We start from the raw sequence: 17,263 nt of genomic DNA, 5'->3' as shown, positions 1-17,263 counted from the left end.
TTAATTTATGATGTATTCAGTGACGCAAATAAACAGGACCTGGCTTTGTGTTTCCTCCGTGTGTAGTTTTAAAGGTAAATTGACTGTTTACTGACTTTAGCTTCACTCCCTCTTTTGACAAAAAAGTAATCCGGTGTGTTTTCTTGCATACTAAACTTTTCTTTTCAGTAAATAATAGCATGTAATCTTAAACTGCGCGCACTTAAATTATATAACCATACGTACCAAATGCACAATTTAAGAAGTGAAATAACTGCGTCAGAAAAATGCTTTTAAGTCTAAAACATTACAGGAGTATAATATAACCAGGACTGTTTAATGCACTCCTGCATTACTTACTGTGGTTTTCTTGCATGATAAATGTCTTTATTTATTTATTTATTGCTTTAGGGAAAGCATTTGACTTCATCCTATTGTCCTGCTCTGTACATATTTTTGGTTGCTGGTGCTTTGTCATCATATTTAATACACCGTATGCAGCATGAATAATTGAAGCACATCCCTTTAGTTAGTGGTTATAAATGCAATAAAGTTCACTCAAAGAAAATAAAAACAAAACTTATGATCCCCTTTAACTGTAGAGGAGTTTCTTTTATCCCATTAACATTTTTCTGCAAAGTTCCATTTGCATTAAGAAGCGGCTTCAGTGGGCAGTTGAGTGGGTGCAATTTTATGCCAAAGTAGATGCCACATATTGGATTGCAACACCCGCCTTGCATAAACACAGCCCCTGCTGTGTCACCCACTGTTGAAAGCAGGTTCATCTGAATCCCAAAGCTTTCCCTTCAAAACTAACAATTTACCAGTAATAGCGCAGCTGTATGCTTTAAGCCTCTCCTTCCAGCAAATTAAGGATATTTGCTCCCTCTCTGCCCTCTCACAGGTTACCAGGGTGCTACATGTGAGCAGAAGGTGGACCCGTGTGCCTCCAGCCCCTGTCACAATAACGGGACATGCTACGCCCAGGGCCCCGGCCCCCTGGGGTTTGGATGTAGCTGCACAGCAGGGTTCACAGGACCCACCTGCGCCCAGCTGGTGGACTTCTGTGCCCTGAACCCCTGCGCTCACGGGGTCTGCCGCAGCGTGGGAAACAGCTACAGGTGTCTTTGCGTGCCAGGTAAGCTTATAGTTAACATAAAAGGGCTCGGTCTACTTAAACTAAAAGAGTTTTATGACATCTATGAATCCTCAGATAGTTTTACTTGTTATGTGAGGAGTGGAGGTAATTCTTTTAAATGATCTGATTAAAAATTAAACCAAATCAGCTACAAAGGCTGAATTAAACTGCACCAGAAATATAATAGGCTGATTCATACAAGTAGAAAAGTTGAAACTCTGTTTACTTAAAAGCCTGAAACCTCTGAGAGTAGAGTGGGGAGTAGAGTGAAGCTGGACTTTTTATTTTTAAATAAAACTACATGTCCACTGAGTTCCTGGACCGATGAGATTTTGACTGATGTCACTGAGAAATTCACATTTTAAGAGCCTTCATGAAACCTCTTGAATCCTTACTTTGATCAATCTCCACTCTGTATCTGGATTTACCACCAGCACATTAAACTTTGTAATAAGTAAAAGGATGGTGACTTGTAGTCCTGGCTTAGACTCAGGTGTGTTTAAATGTCATCTGCCCCAACGATGAGTGTTTTTTTTTAGACGATAGCACGGCGCTGCTGGTGCTGAGGCCTCACTGATTAAATCAATTGAGTGGAATGATGACTTGTCATTATCTATTGTCTTGCAATTACCTTGCTAGGATGGAGAAAATGATGACTTTCCCAATGGCCCATCAACATAATTTGACACTTTGCCCCTGCTTCTCACTGTTTATACACGCTGTCAGTCAAATGTACAGAGGAGTAACCATCTCAGTGTCATATTTTATGCTCCCATTCACGCTCCTTTCACACGGCTAATCTAGTTCCTGTCTCTTTGGAAGAATGGCAGAAAGCAATTAGAGCTTAAAGTGGATCTATTTGGAGCTGATTTCCTGCTCCGTATATGTGATTCACAGACCTAAACTGATAGGAGCAGCTCGTCGCTCTGTCTGAAACACGCTGTTTTAGCTCTTCTTCCTTTAAGTTTACTTTATTCTGATTGGCTGCCCCTCACAAATAAAAGGTTTAAACAGCAGGTAGGTGGGGCTTCTGTATCTGAGACGACCATTTTAACTATATCACCTCTGTGTGATTCACACTGAGTCAAGATAAAACGGTTGAAAACAAGAGTTTAAGTAGTCTGGAGATTTCCACCTGTACACACGCTGACCTCAATATTTGAGATTTTAGCCCTTTTAATATTAGAATCCATTGTTGTAACAAAATATGTCTGCCACAAAATAAGGAAGAGCAAATGGTCCGCTTTGACCCTTTAAAGTCTAAACCCTGAAATAATCGCCAGAAAATTGTATTTTGTGACAATGGAACTTTTCATTAATTTAATATGAATTTGAATATATGACTTTTAATTCCTATTATATTTGCCACATTCATTTTTGCAGCATATTTATTGCTTAAAAATGTAGTGTGGAATTTATTTATTTTAATAAATACATATAAATCACACTGATAATGTAGAAGTGGAAAACTCACAGAAACTGTATGCGTGCATCAAATATGATACATTAAGCATTAGGGGCTAAGATTATGTTTGTTTTCTTATGTTAATGTCATTTTTTGTGAAAGCGCCTGACATTTCAGTACAAAGAGTTTTAAAATGTACATTTTGGTGTCTTTTTTTAAATTCCTGAAACGAAGCAGTATCAATGTTGAGCAGCAAGACTTGGATTTGTAATAATGCCTTCTTATTTCATGTTCTTCCCTTTTATTCAAACGGCTCTTACTGTGCTCTGAGGCAGAGCGGGCGCCCACTTCTTTTCAATTATTGCGACACCACCTGCATATTTTTCTATTTTTCATAACGTTGTGTTACTTTCACGTGTTCTTTTCTTCTGCTTGTCCTTTTGTCCTTTCTCATCATCATCCTGTAACATTTACCGCACCTCATTTCCCTCTTATCCTCTGTTGTCTGGTTGCCATGGAGAAGCTGTGTGTGTGTGTGTGTGTGTGTGTGTGTGTGTGTGCGTGTGTGTGTGTGTGTGTGTGGCTCCCAGTCTGTCGTCTGTGTTTGTGTTTTGTAGCTGAACAGATGCTGCCATCCAATCAAATGCCTCTGCTCCCTCTGTAATGGGACTGGTGAAATTGGTAATTTGTAATTAGCATCCCAAGCATCACACTCACACACAAACACACACACACATGTGCGCGCACACACACAGATACACACACATTGCAGTGTTTTGGACCAAAACGATCTTTTCTCCCCATCATCAGAATGTCAGTTGCTTGCGGCATGTTTATGTGTCTGCATTAAAGTTTTAATTTCAGTGTGTGTGTCTGTGTGTGTGAGTCCACAAATGCAGCAGTGTGACCGTCTCCATGGTGTCGGTGTGCGGATGTGTGGGGTTGTGTAAATGCCTGTTGGCTGTTTGAAAGAAAGCTTCTGGGGAGCTGATATGTTGAAGGATCTGTCCTCCTGTTTCCTGTAATCCTGCTTACATGAGAGGCTGCCAGCCCACAGAAAGCAGGCAGAGTCTTGGAAAGGCACTTGACATTTCACTGACATTTCACAGAGAGGGCCCTGGAGGTTCTAACTGGGCTCCTCATTAATTGCTCTCCTCTCTTTTCCCCAAACACACGTTAGCTGTAGCCCGAGGAGGGCTTGTTGATGCTTCAGTCAGTACTTGCACCCAGCCGAGAGATGCAGTCAAAGTTGGAGACGAGATAATGAAAACACTCGATCTGCATCTGTTGTAGCCACAAAATCGAAGTGCAAGTTACACACGTCCTATATGAAAAGCGCAAAACACACAGCTGAAGAGGCACTGATGCTCTGATGCGCTGACCATGTTAATGCTGGTCTCAGTACACAGCTGCCATCCTATGGAAAACACGGTGCACTGCATGTCATTTGACATTGATTTAATATGCGCTCATACCCCTGTTGGCTAATTTATAAATCCCTGTAAAGAAATACAGAGGCACATACGGTGGTCCAGTTGTTATTGTGTACGCTGTAGTGTGCGGTTCAGTCAGGTAAACACGTAAAATGTTGAGCTTCTAGCATTGATGGCAGTAGGTCTCAATGCTGGTGTCAAGTGCGACTTAAAAGGTTGAAATATTTTTAATCTGCTCAGAGCACTGAGAGCAAGAACAGTGACCGAGGAAGGGCGCGTGAGGAAATTGCTTCATAGTGCCACAAGATGAATGCTACGGGTTGTTTGATAGGCTGTTGCTGTGTGAACTGTTTTTGAGGCGCTATTACAAGGACCCTCTGCTCAGCTTTAACTCGTGCTGGGGTCGTTACTGAAAGAAAATCACGTGTTACACATTACGTGCTACTATAATGAAATGTAATGCATCACTTGACATAATTACTCCCTGAAGAAATTAATTTGTTACAATAGAGCCCGACTGATGTGGGATTTATAAGGCCAATAAGGATACCAATATTCAGTGATTTTAAAATCCAATACGTCAGCCAATATTTTTTTTTTAATTTTTAGGCACACGAAACATCTATGATGGAAGAAATTCCAGGAGAGTGAAAAAGTGGTCTAATTTGAGCTTTCTACTACTATTCATTTCCATATTTTTGTGAAGTGTGGGGGATTCGAGCCTTTTGCGATCAGTTTCCTGTGGAATTGAAATAGCCGTATCTAGAGATCTACTTAACATGTCATTCAATATTTCTAATCCAAACATCTGCTACTATGGAATTTCTAAAGTGTTGCTCAAGTTCAAAATAAAACTTTGAGAGCTTGGAAAATTTTGTAGTGTGACCCACCATACCATATTTGAAGGCCTTTAGAAAGAACAGCATGAAGCTACTCAAATGTACATGTATGGTCTTAAAGATATTAGAGCCTGAAAACTAAATAAAAAATATTTTCATGCATATTCACAGTGATGCAAAGAAAATCAGGAAAATCAATTTGTACCATTACTGTGTTTCACTGCAGAAGGATACACACTTTCTGTCTCTGTGTCTCACATAAACACAAACCCTTTGTTATTACATAATCATTCATAAAGACTGTGATTTTATTCTGAACTGTATGAATCTGTGTCCTGTTAAGGCTACCATGGCTTGTACTGTGAGGAGGAGTACAATGAGTGTCTGTCTGCCCCTTGCCAAAACTACGCCACCTGTAGGGATCTCATCAATGCCTATGAGTGTGTCTGCACACCCCAGTTTGAAGGTATGTGTGTGTGAGTGTATCCGAATATGTTTTAGAGTGCTAAAAGTGCTGCCCGGTGAATTATTGAAAGCTCTTTTTGTATGTGTGCATGAAGGCAGACACTGTGAAATCTACAAGGACCCATGTCTGAAGATGCGCTGCCTGAATGGAGGCCGCTGTGAAAGTGCGGGACTTAATGCTTCCTGTTCCTGCCCGCCTGGATACCTGGGTGAGCACAGCCTGACGACCAGCTGCGTGTTTCTGTGATTATGGCTGGTGATGAAGATGAATGTAGCTGCGTGGAAAATGAAGTCAGGCTGTGATCCATCAGCCTCACTTTGAGCTGTTGACGTTATTGCTAAAAAAGTCATTTAATGCCACCTTACCTGTCTGCTCAGGGGAAAAATGTGAGGTCGACGTCAATGAGTGCGACAGCAACCCTTGTCACCACGGAGGCACGTGCATCGACCAATCAAATGGCTTCACCTGTCACTGTCCACCTGGGTGGGTGGGACCCAGCTGCGAGATCCGTAAGTCACCCTGTCAGAAAATATCTCATCAGATATTATTCTAAATAATAAAATGATGATTGGGCCGCAGCTAGTACACACACACACACACACACACACACACACACACACACACACACACACACACACACACACACACACCCACCCCTGGACCCATGCAGCAAACTCTTAAATCAGAATGTGTCCGCTCTTTAACCTGTGTAGAAGCAGATATGCTGCTTGATAATGAGCCAAATGCTTCAAAGTTTTCCCCGATGACGTGATAAAGAAGTGACCTTCCTCCTCCAACTACAAACAGGAAGCTCACGGGCAGCATCAGTGTTTGTATGACACTCACGAGGAGACCTCTGAGCAGGAAGGCTGCAGTCACACAGCTCTGCTTCTCCCTGCTGTTCACTCTCACCAGCAACATTCACGCAGAAGAATTTATCATCGCAAGAAGAAGGAGGCTCTTTTGAATTCAAGCTCCCAGATCAAAACAGCTCCTGCAGAACCTCCAGACTTGTTGGTGAAGATACTCTTGTCCTGTAGAACATCTCTGACCCCTGGAACAGAAACAGCGATGAAGAAAATCAGTGTTTTATTACAATTAACTGTGCATAATTTTTCTTAGATTCCTTACCTTTCACGATGACCAAAATAAAGCTGTTGGGACATGATCATCTGAGCTCCTCACACCACCAAACCCACCATACCTTCCCCCTCCTACTGACCGCCCTCAATTCCTCGCATTTTCTATTTGTATTTCTTTCAAGTCTCGCTGTAAGAAAGATGAAATTAATGTAAGAAATCATTATTGGATATATTTTAACTCAAGTATAGGATACCAGATTTCAGTATAAAAAAGGGAAATTGTACACTTAATTAAACTAAAAACATGAGCTTTGAAGAAAACCTGACGTGATGGAATATTTTTCCAAGTTTCAGTGAGGAAAAATAAGAAACAGTCAAAAAATCCTCTGCAGTTTTTTGGTTGCAGACCTGTGTTATTGTCTGATGCAGCATACACCTTATTAGGAATCATTTCTGAAATAAATATATCAAAATCTAATTTATAAGGCTGTATCTCCAAAAGTTGATTCTGTTCATCTGGACGTAGCGTTTTGTGGGAGAAACGTTTCGTCACTCATCCAAGTGACTTCTTCAGTCTCAGCTGACTGCAGGTTTCCCCAAATCTTATAAACAGTACATTTGCATAATGACTGAAACCAGCCCACTGAAGGAACAATGGGCGGGGAGGTCAGTTCCTTAATCTTATTTATGCAAATTCTCATGACCATTGATCAACAACCACTGACCAAAACCCACTGATCAAATGACCACTGATCAGTGGCCATGAGTACCATTCACAGAGAGTTGGGGAATGGCAGCAATCAAACATTGTAAGATGGTGAAAGATGTACCCATAGGCCCCCTCCTCGATTCAGGGATGGTCTTTCCCTTTTCATGTAAATGGCCTCCTTGACTCCGCGTTCCCACAAAATGCTACGTCCAGATGAACAGAATCAACTTTTGGAGATTACTTACCTGGATGATTGAGAATCCATCAAGACGACATAAGGCTGTATGTCGACGCGCTTCTGTCAGTGACTCCATGCTGATTTTTAGGTTTAATAAACAAACAATCCTCATATTTCAGTGCAGGATTTACAGCAGAGTATATTGGCAAACTGGATGGGAGTGCCTAAACTTTGATTTCAAATGATTAATCAGCGTTTTGGCCTAAACATGCACCCAAAAACACAATGCAGGTCAGCACACTTTAGCACTTCTCTGACTTAGAGCGAAATATTTTACAGAAACGCGGAAGAAAAGGCAAACTTCACATGGTCATCATCATTTCATCACTGGAATATGAGTTATTATCCATCCATCCATCCATTCGCTACCGCTTATCCTTCTCAGGGTCGCGGGGGGCGCTGGAGTCAATCCCAGCTGTCATAGGGCGAGAGGCGGGGTACACCCTGGACAGGTCGCCAGTCTGTCGCAGGGCCAACACACAGGGACATATTAATATTATTGAAGACACTAAGTTCATAGAAACATAGAAATCATTGCATACAGTTTACATGAAACGTGTTTGGCAGAATTAAAAAAAGATGCCTGCCAGCAGATTTGGATGCAACACAAACTTCTGACTACACACAAATTCTACTGACGACACGATGCACAGTTTGCACTGCTGTAACTTCACTGCTGGGCTAATTCAGTGTTGAGCTCCAGAAGTGGCTTACTCTGTCAGGCAAGACAGCCAACTCTTGGGGCAACTCTCCAGGCAAGTGAGGGCAAACTTGAGACTCCAGCAGTGGTAATGTGCAGAGTCTGCAGTGACAGTATGCTAAACCTGACCTCATATGACTCCACTCACTCACCTCTGGCGAGCAGAAACATGTTTTCTTCAGTGGTTTGAGCTCCATTTCCTCCCACATTTCCTCCCATGTTTACTACAAATGAAAAAGCATTTTCCCTGCTTGTGCAGGTACATATCTACGTGAGCAATCATATCAAAAAACCTTTTGATATTTCAGTGTTTTTCCTGGGGAGTGAATGGCACATGAGCAGAACATGGTCGTTAAGACACGCTTGCAAAAGAGATTTTATCTCAAGAGTTGTATTTTTCTGATTCAGTGAAGGTTAAACAGTTTAAAAAATTCAATTTGTGACTGATCTTTATTAACTTATACACACACACAAATTTACAGTAACAGATTTATATTTTTTTTTTTTACCATTTCTTGTGTGTTTCTGTAATGGTTAAACCAGGTTTTTAATGCTAAAATATAATTAAGGCTGTTATCTTTCAACTTACAAATTTCATGTTTATAGCAACCCTGAAAGAAATAGTAAATCACATTATTCTGAGATTAAGATGCACTGTTACAGCTTTACCTGCATTTCTGAAAATAAATTTTTTTTTGAGAGGTTGAATCTTATGCATGAATAATATAACACAAAGATCTATCCCTGTGTGTGTGTGTGTGTGTGGGTGTGTGTGTGTTAGACCTGCAGTGGAAGCCTGCACACACTGAGGACACCTTGACCAACATGCCCCGCCACTCCCTCTATATCATAATTGGAGCTCTGTGCGTGGCCTTCGTGCTCATGCTCATCATCCTCATTGTGGGCATCTGCCGCATCAGCCGCATCGAGTATCAAGGTTCCTCCCGCCACGCCTACCAGGAGTTCTACAACTGCCGCAGCATTGACAGCGAGTTCAGCAACGCCATCGCCTCCATCCGCCATGCCAGGTCAGTGACAGGATTTGTGTGTCAGCGTTCAGTTGCTGTGATTAATGAGCTGTTTTTATGAGTGCTTTGCATTTAACATTTCTTGGATGTTAGTTTTACCATCCACCCACGCTGCCCCCCCTTTTTTTTAGAAATCCAAAATTGACCAAGTTAACTCAGAAATATTCTTTTTAATTAACACAACTTTTTGATGCGTTGTCGCCGTGTTTGTATATCTCAGAATCCAGAAGAAACGGGTACGGTAACCTTCAGTCATAACAGTTTTTCTCGATTGCTGCTGCCAAGGTCAGGAGTGATCTGTCAAAGCCATTTTACCGGTCACCAGCAGCTCTGTGGCAGCACTTAATCTGAAATTCTGCTCTGCACACTGTGCATGTTCAGTTTAGGACACAGTGACATTTAACAGGCAGGCAGAGTCTAACTGAAGACAGCACCGAGTCAACTTTTGGGATTTTTTAATTAAAGCTAGAGCATCTTGGATTCTTCCACTTGTGCTTTTTAAAAACATTTTTCAGTATTATCTGTCTTTTGTTTGTCTTTCTTGAACAATAATTAACTAACTCTTTAAAGTAGGGTGGGTAGTCAGGATGTTTTGTACTTTTTTTGGTACTTTTTCTGGGTTATTATCTCCTCCAGCTTTAAAAGCACTTGTCATTCTCTCAAAACACCTTCTTACGCTGCAATATTTGATAAACATTCGGCTTTTTTTAAATTAGATTTGGGAAAAAGTCCAGACCTGCGATGTATGACGCCACTCCCATCGCCTATGAAGACTACAGTCCTGATGACAAGCCACTGGTTACCCTCATCAAGACAAAGGATTTGTAAAACACGACTGCGTTTCACCATTACAGGCTGTACACACACACACACACACACACACGCACATATACATAATGCCAGTACAAATCTAAAATAAGAGCAAAAGAAAACTGAATGTAAAGTGGAAAAAGAAAATAATGCAAAACATAGACTGTAGATTAAAAAGAGCAAATCTGGAATTTGATACATCTATTTTCCTGTCCAAGTTCACAATAAGGCTTTATTGTAGCGTAAGAGCATTCTTTGCATCACTTAAGTTATTAATGATGACAGGCAACACTACCAGTAATCTCTGCTGTACAATAGAGTGATGACTTTAGTCTGCACCAGACTGTCTGTCTGCAGGTGGGGCCAGCATCCCGGGAGCCCACATTTCTAAGCGTAAACTTAGCAGACAGCGCTGACAACAGTCCTTACAGGTGTTGTAGAAATAGGTGCACTTGTCACTGTATCTTTTTCTATATTAAAAAAACATGAAAGAATCTGCTGTAGGTTGCCTTACTTTGTGCATGGTTAGATTTGATGTTCTCTCTGCAAATATTTTAAAACCTTTGTACTCAGTTGTTGGTTGTTCTTTTCTTCCCATTGCACTTGTATTTCTCTCTGTCAAGATTGTGCCAAATGTTTTCTTTAGGGAATTTTGTGGTTAGTAGACAAAATACATAAATGTATAAAATACTAGTCACAGCCTTTCCCCCTCCCCCCCCTTTATATTATATTGTCCTGTTCTTTACATGCAAGTTTCTAAGTGGTGTTTGAATAGTACAGAAAGTTGGTTTGCTGGAGTACTGTGACCCTACCATCCTACTGTATGTTTTTAAGTGATATTTAGGATAATAGGTAGGTATACTTCTCACTGCACAGAAACATAGTTGGTTCTACTCAGTGTACCTGTTCCTCCCAGTGTACAAATTCACCTCTAGTGTTGGCAGCATCGATTAGTTTCTGGATGTGAGTTTCTTTGCTAGAGTGGCCTCTTGTTGGCTTTAGTTTGGAGAAGACGGAGGAGATGTTATCTAGTCCAGAATATATGTGCTTCTGTGTTCTGCCAGTGGAAAACTTTCTGTCTGTGCAGCTCTGTTGTTCCTCTCGAGATCAAGCAATGTTTTACCAATAGGCTCAGCTAATCCTACCATTTTTTTCTCCCGTTTTAAACCGCAGCAACATGATAAACTATTATCTCTGTTGAATTATGTAAACAATAAAGATTCAAGTGAACATAAGTGACTTCTTTATGTGTGTCTCATGTGTACTGTACCACATGCATCATATTTGGGGCAGGATACTTGTTTGAAAGCGTTTGATTTATTGACCTTTATTTAACCAGGAAGTCCCACTGAGATCAAGTCTCTTCTCTCTAAAGGAGGCCTGGCCATGAAAACTCAAGCAATACTGAAAATGAAAGAAATATAACAAAAAAATGGGAATTATGTGCAGCGATTTATTAAAACATGTGCAAGCCTGACCTTTCTCAGTAAGTAGTCTTCAGGAATAGTTCTCCAGGCTTCTTAACGGACATTCAAAGCTCTTCTTCGGATGCCGACTGTCTTTTGTTTTGTTCTCAGTCAACATGATCTCACATGATCTCAATTGAGGGGAGGCCAGTCCATGACTGATAGAGTTCTGCTGTGTGGTTTTTCTACCCAGGTATGCTTTTACTGAATTTGCAGTGTGTTTTACTATCACTGTCATACTGAAAAATGAAGATGTTGCCGATCAAATGCTTTCCAGATGGTATTGCATGGTGGCTCAAAATCTGATGGTACTTGTCTGCATTCATAATTCCATCAAATGTAAAAATTTTAGGCCTGCCACTTCTACTTTTGTCCTTCACTCACCCAGTTTCCTCTTTTTTTTGCATCCACGCTGAGATATACCAAGTTTTTACCTGATAACTCATCGGGAACCATCTTGTTGGTGCGAGAATACAAATTAATGAATGTCAAAACTGTAATATTTCTGGCATTTTTAAAAATAGATTCGGTTAAATGATGGGGTAAGAAACAGGGTACTAGTAACAAAGTTTTTTGTTATGTGTAAACGCAATGCTGGTTGATCACTTGAGCTAGGTGCCTTTTTTAAATGTTTGAATGATTCATAGGTCACAGTTTAGTGCAAGTACACCAAACAAACAGTTAAAATTGTTTTAAAAAACATACAACCTCAAAGAAAAACTTGGAGAACTTTTGTTCAAGACAACATTGAAACATTAATAGAAAGTCTGGATCCTTGGAAGCAAAATATCAAGAAATAAGCACTGGCTCGAGATATTTGCACAGTATCATAGGTTTCGAAAAGGGAACTCTGCACGACACTTCTCATTAAAGAGGGAGAGAGATTTTGGGCCGTCTACACAAACATCCTGAGTTTGATTTTGAAACCAGTCAGCCTTAGGATCAAATCCAGCGATAATAAGTTTGCTCACCTGTAAATCACGATCAAGTGAATCAAAACGCCTTAAACAGATCCACCGACGAGGAAGTGTAATGCTGTCTTCTGTCCAGGGCACCTATGAACCTATGAGCTCATTTGTCACAGCTGTAGCAGCAGTAATGGTACTGTGCCCTTTTCTACAGGCAGTGTAAAGATTTATTATCAGATTGAAAAAGTGTTGTGCTACTAGTACCAGTGCTGTACCTGAGGCCTGAGGCGCTTTAGAACTCATACCAAACCAATACTGAGAAACACGAACATGGTTTTCTACCAAATAGCGTTCTATACGTACAAAAAGGACTTTGTTTATGTTTTTTAACAGAGCACCTCCAGTTCATCAGTTTGCATCTCGCCCAAACACAACATAAAAAAAGGTGGCAGCATCAGAATTTTGAAGTGTGATTACTGAGCGAGCGATGCTGCTGCTGTTCTGCTAATAATCCAGCTATGATGGGCGGACACATGGAGCTACAGCGATTAAACTGTTTTCTGAAAACGTGGATTCTAGCTATTTACAGCATCTGTTTTTCTGTTCCCAAGGTCATACCCACCACACTGAACCGTAAGCCGTGCGACAGACCTTTTATGGAGTGTTGGTAATGCGAACACCCTCAGTGACCTCAGGCTTTATCCAGATGTTTCCCCGTGTAAACATCTCTAAATACAGACTGCGACTGCGGAGTCATGTCGTTCCTCACACCTACGTAGATTATGTGTGTCGACCCACATACACACACACATTGCAGGAGGACCAGATGCGATTGCTGGCTCTTGTCTTTTCCTGCAGTCTGTTTCCGAGACTTTGTGAGGTTGACCTCTGCCCTTTGAGCGGTTTGGAGGGTCAGGCTGTTTCACATGGCGCCGTCTACTGCTAAAAGTTTCATTTTAACACGACAGCAGATTAAAAATTATCCAACTTTTGGCGGCAGTAAAATGAATTGATCAATTTTCGAGAAAATAACAGATGATGTTTTTCACGAATATCTCTTCCAGACTGAGCTCGTAGAGTAACAAGGTCATTCTGAGCCGATACAGTCAGCCTTTGTTTTTTAGGCGCTTAAGGAGATCAAAATGTGTGGGCAGCATAACATTCTTTGTCCTTAGCTGCCTTTGTTCAACTTGGGATTTATGAGACCGGAAGACTTAAACTAACCACGTTTTCATTGCTGCTAGCCGCTGAAATAATGCTGTTTTTGTTGGGTTTACATAACGTTTCTTTTGATTTGACTGCATTCTTCCACTTCTGGCTGTTTTGGTCCAGATGACTAATCTTCGAGGGCCTTTAATTCATTTTTGTAATGAGGCTAAATTTCATTATGGGCGCCTTTTGATGTTCATGTTGCTTCACAGAGCTGGGTGGAAAAAATAGGGCCTTGGAAAAAGGATGTATGTGGAAATGGGAAATGCAGGACTTTGGGAGTATAGAATTTACTTCACTGAGGCCTGCAGTGACGGGATCTCCAAGAAGAACCTTGATGTTGCACAATCAACCAAAGAAAATGGACCTGGAGATCAGGAAACCAGAGTGATTATAGTTCCAGAGTCAGTTTAGTCAGTTTAGCTTTTATTGCCTAGAAATGTTTAGTTTTGATTGAATTTTTATTAGTTTCAGTCTTTTTAATTATTACTGTAAGAAGGGAATATGTCAGAAGCGAGATTTAGGATAATACAAGTATTACAATAAAACATACATCTTTTTGAAAGCAGTTACAGTAAGTCACAGTCTTGTCTCAATAAACACATCCATCAATGCCTCGTCAGGTAAGCTGTAATAAATGTTATGTAAATGTAAATAAACTAACAGGTGCTAAAGGGCGTTTCTTCCATATTTTTATTTTAGTTTTCCAAGTTCACAAAATGTATTCGGTTATCTTTTCCTCACAAAAGTCTAGTTTTAATTTTAATTTTATTAGAGTTATTTTAGTTTATTTAGTTTTAATTTATAGTTTCATTTTAGTTAACTACAATAACCTTGCATGAAACCAGATTAATAAACTGGAAGATGCTCCAAATGGAAGAGGAGAATTCAGGGACGAATAGTGTATAATCTGATATGTGCAATATTAATATTTAAGGTGATGGATTTTTCAAAGGAAATTACAAAGTGAGAAGTGTTAAAATGTGTATAAAAGAAAGAAACAAACAAAAAAAACTAGCTAAAGCAGCATTTATACTCTCAGATTAAACCAACAAAAAGTCCCCCTAAGAATCAGGCTGCAGATTCAAAGCATCAGATTAACCGTATCGATCCTCGATTTCCCACCGCACTTGAAAGCAGCACGAAGCGCCCCATCGTGGATAGCAGGTACCTCCACCTGGTGGCCACTGCGTTAACTACAGCCAGGCGGAGCAACCTATCCTTCATTATCGACCAGTCCAGAGAGAAGGAGGACGGAGAGGCAAGCAGTGAAGGCGAACAGATGTGAGCCGGACTACGGGAGGAGAACAAGCTGTAGTAAGAGACGGAGAACCTCTGATTCTGCGAACATGTGGCAACCTGCGTCGGAGCGACTGCAGGTAAGGATGTGAGCGGCTTATGGTCGGTGGGGTGGCAGAAATAAACGGCTCACAGCAGCTACCGAGACCCGCCGTGCTGGTGCCGTGTGCGTGTGTGTCTGCAGCCCAGGCAGAAACGCTCCGTTACAGATGTTCCCTGTGCGCCGTGACGCTTCACCGGGGTGCCAGCAGACTTCAGAAAATGACAGAGACGAGCGTTAAAGCGAGCATTTTTCTGCCCCTGTCTCTGTGTGGTTACCTTTTGCTGCTACGTTTCACGTTACGCAAGCCAGTGGGGTGGCTGGGAAGAGGAGGGGGGAGCAGCGTGCAACAATTTGTGTCTCCACTGCATTCCTGTGCAAACCCACCGCTGGAGAGCCTTTTTTTACCCCCTCCGTATAAAGTCACAGACACGCACTTTGCAGCTGTGTTTGAAATATCCACACGTTGGCCCAGAGGCCAGCTCGATCCAAAATCCACCTTCATTGAGCGCAGGCCTCCTCATCCTCCTGCTGTTGTCACTTTTTTCCGTTCATGCTGCCACATCAGGATGCTTACCCTCTGTCTGAAAGCATCCCGTGATCTGTTAGGGTGTAAAAAAAAAAAGCGACGTGGTTAATGACACGTAGTGTGATATCCACGGGTAAGTCGTGCACCGACCCTGGTTTCACGTCTCCTGCAGACGTAATGTTCTCCAGATGTGTGCCTGTGGACTGCCTGCCAAGTGAACTTGCACAATCCCCTCTCCTGCCCAGGCGTCAAGAAGATGGAATCACAAAGTATTAAAACCGAGAGTTCCGGTGTTTGTAGGGAGTCAGATGTGGGCGCTGTAAATTATCCCCTTAACACACATCTGCCCTCTAGGTGATCCAAACAGGCTGCAGCAGGACGCGGTTTATAAACTGCTATTGATCCGGGCTCGCTGAGCACACTGCGCTGTCGCTTTCGGATAAACTCAGATGTGGTCATGCTCAACAAGTGTCGTAAAGTCAATCTCATACTTTCCATGGCTGGTTGCTCCAGTACGTTTTGGTAGTGTTGCAGCAAGTGAATCATCATTCAGGTCCCTGCCAAACGCAGTGAAAAGAGGGGAAAAAACAAAAAAAACGGCCACATCAACAGCCCAGATTACAACCAGCAGGTTGTAATCCTTTTAGGTCAAGTTATTTTGTTCATTAATTTCTCAAACTGCTGGCCTACTCCTGGTTTATAGAGTAGAGTGGGCCCCTCCTCAGTTTGGATTCATGGGACAGACACCCTTTAGGCTTAAAGCTCTCCTTTTTGACCGTGAATCCTCCCGTAGTTATGCATTTCTTCTTCTCTTGTCTCTTTTCAGTCCATGTTTGTTTATACACCACTTTGCATTTAATCATTAGCAATCATTAAACTCTAGTTCGCTCTCCTCTAGTGTGTCTTTTGTCCAGTCTTCCTCTCTCTGCTCACTCCTCTTTCCCCTCACCCCCGGCAGATGGCCACTCCTCCCTGAGCCTGGTTCCAGTTTCTTCCTGTTAAAAGGGAGTTCTTTCCTCCCACTGTCTCCAAGTGCTTGCTCATGGGGGTAGGGGGGGATTGGATAAGGCTCACAAGATCCCCAGTCATTTTATGAGATGTTGTATAGGGGGAAATAAAAAGAAGAGCACTTCAATTTGCAGTGTATTGTTGTTGTGTTGGGAAGTGTGTTTTATCAGTTATATTATATCAGGTAAAATATACTCGATGTTAGTGATAGCATTATAAAGTGTTCTAGGGCTAAAACTCTCCACGTCTACTATATGGTCAAAAGTACTGGTTTCATCAACAGGTTACACCTGCAGAAACTGCTTGGCCTTGGAAACCCATGCCACGAAGCTCCCACTGCACCGTTTTTGAGCTGATGTTACTGAGCCAGACCCCCAGGGTTATGTAGTTCCTATGTAGGAACTGTAATTACAAATGGGAAATGGAAAATCAGATAAATCCAACTTGGAGCCTTTTAATGTGAAAGTGGCTGTGCTGTAGGCAAGTACAGAGGCCTCATGCCAGCTAACCGAGCCTTGTTTTCTGGGAAATGTAGAATCCAGGGATGTAATACTGAACTGCTTCAGGGAACAGGTGTAATTAAGGAAATCTTAACTTTGATAACCTGGGCTTAGTCCACATCAGTTTACCGCCTGGAAACCAGCTGTGGCTGGATGCTGATAAAAGAGTAAGGCATGTCTGAAAACTATCAAACGCTCCACGTTTCAGTTGACGACTTTATGAGGAGACTCTTGTTGAGGACAGCAGCCAGGCTGTTCTCTCCTTATGCTAAATAGCAGAAACCTTGCTGTGTATATTAATAAAAAAAAAAGATATAAAAAAATAATGAATGACCCATACACCAAAAAGTGGTTACTGAACGATAGCAAATACCCACCCATTGCCTGCTTTGTTACCATAGCAACACCATCCTGTAGGCTGGTATCCTTCAGCGCTTTTGAGTCGGGCATGGTGGGGTTTGTACAGTTTAATGTCTC

General features: G+C 41.6%; 2 protein-coding genes across 2 annotated transcripts in view; both read left to right on the top strand.

Annotated features, from left to right (window-relative positions):
• dner (delta/notch-like EGF repeat containing) overlaps positions 1-11,062 on the top strand; it is a 77,930-nt gene extending 66,868 nt beyond the window's left edge. Inside the window, exons 9-14 of the mRNA XM_082504212.1 lie at positions 884-1,117; positions 5,138-5,260; positions 5,355-5,468; positions 5,638-5,769; positions 8,771-9,017; positions 9,734-11,062. Coding sequence (XP_082360338.1) covers positions 884-1,117; positions 5,138-5,260; positions 5,355-5,468; positions 5,638-5,769; positions 8,771-9,017; positions 9,734-9,845 — 962 coding nt within the window. The 3' untranslated portion in view covers positions 9,846-11,062. The remainder of the gene's footprint in view (positions 1-883; positions 1,118-5,137; positions 5,261-5,354; positions 5,469-5,637; positions 5,770-8,770; positions 9,018-9,733) is intronic.
• A 3,540-nt stretch (positions 11,063-14,602) lies between these two features.
• pid1 (phosphotyrosine interaction domain containing 1) overlaps positions 14,603-17,263 on the top strand; it is a 33,927-nt gene continuing 31,266 nt past the window's right edge. The window contains exon 1 of the mRNA XM_082502210.1: positions 14,603-14,789. Coding sequence (XP_082358336.1) covers positions 14,760-14,789 — 30 coding nt within the window. The 5' untranslated portion in view covers positions 14,603-14,759. The remainder of the gene's footprint in view (positions 14,790-17,263) is intronic.

Source organism: Aulonocara stuartgranti, assembly GCF_965226115.1.
Source record: "Aulonocara stuartgranti genome assembly, chromosome: 14".
In the NCBI taxonomy this organism is placed as follows: domain Eukaryota; kingdom Metazoa; phylum Chordata; class Actinopteri; order Cichliformes; family Cichlidae; genus Aulonocara; species Aulonocara stuartgranti.
The sequence above is the reverse complement of the archived record's forward strand: the minus strand, read 5'-3'. Positions and strand labels throughout refer to the sequence as shown.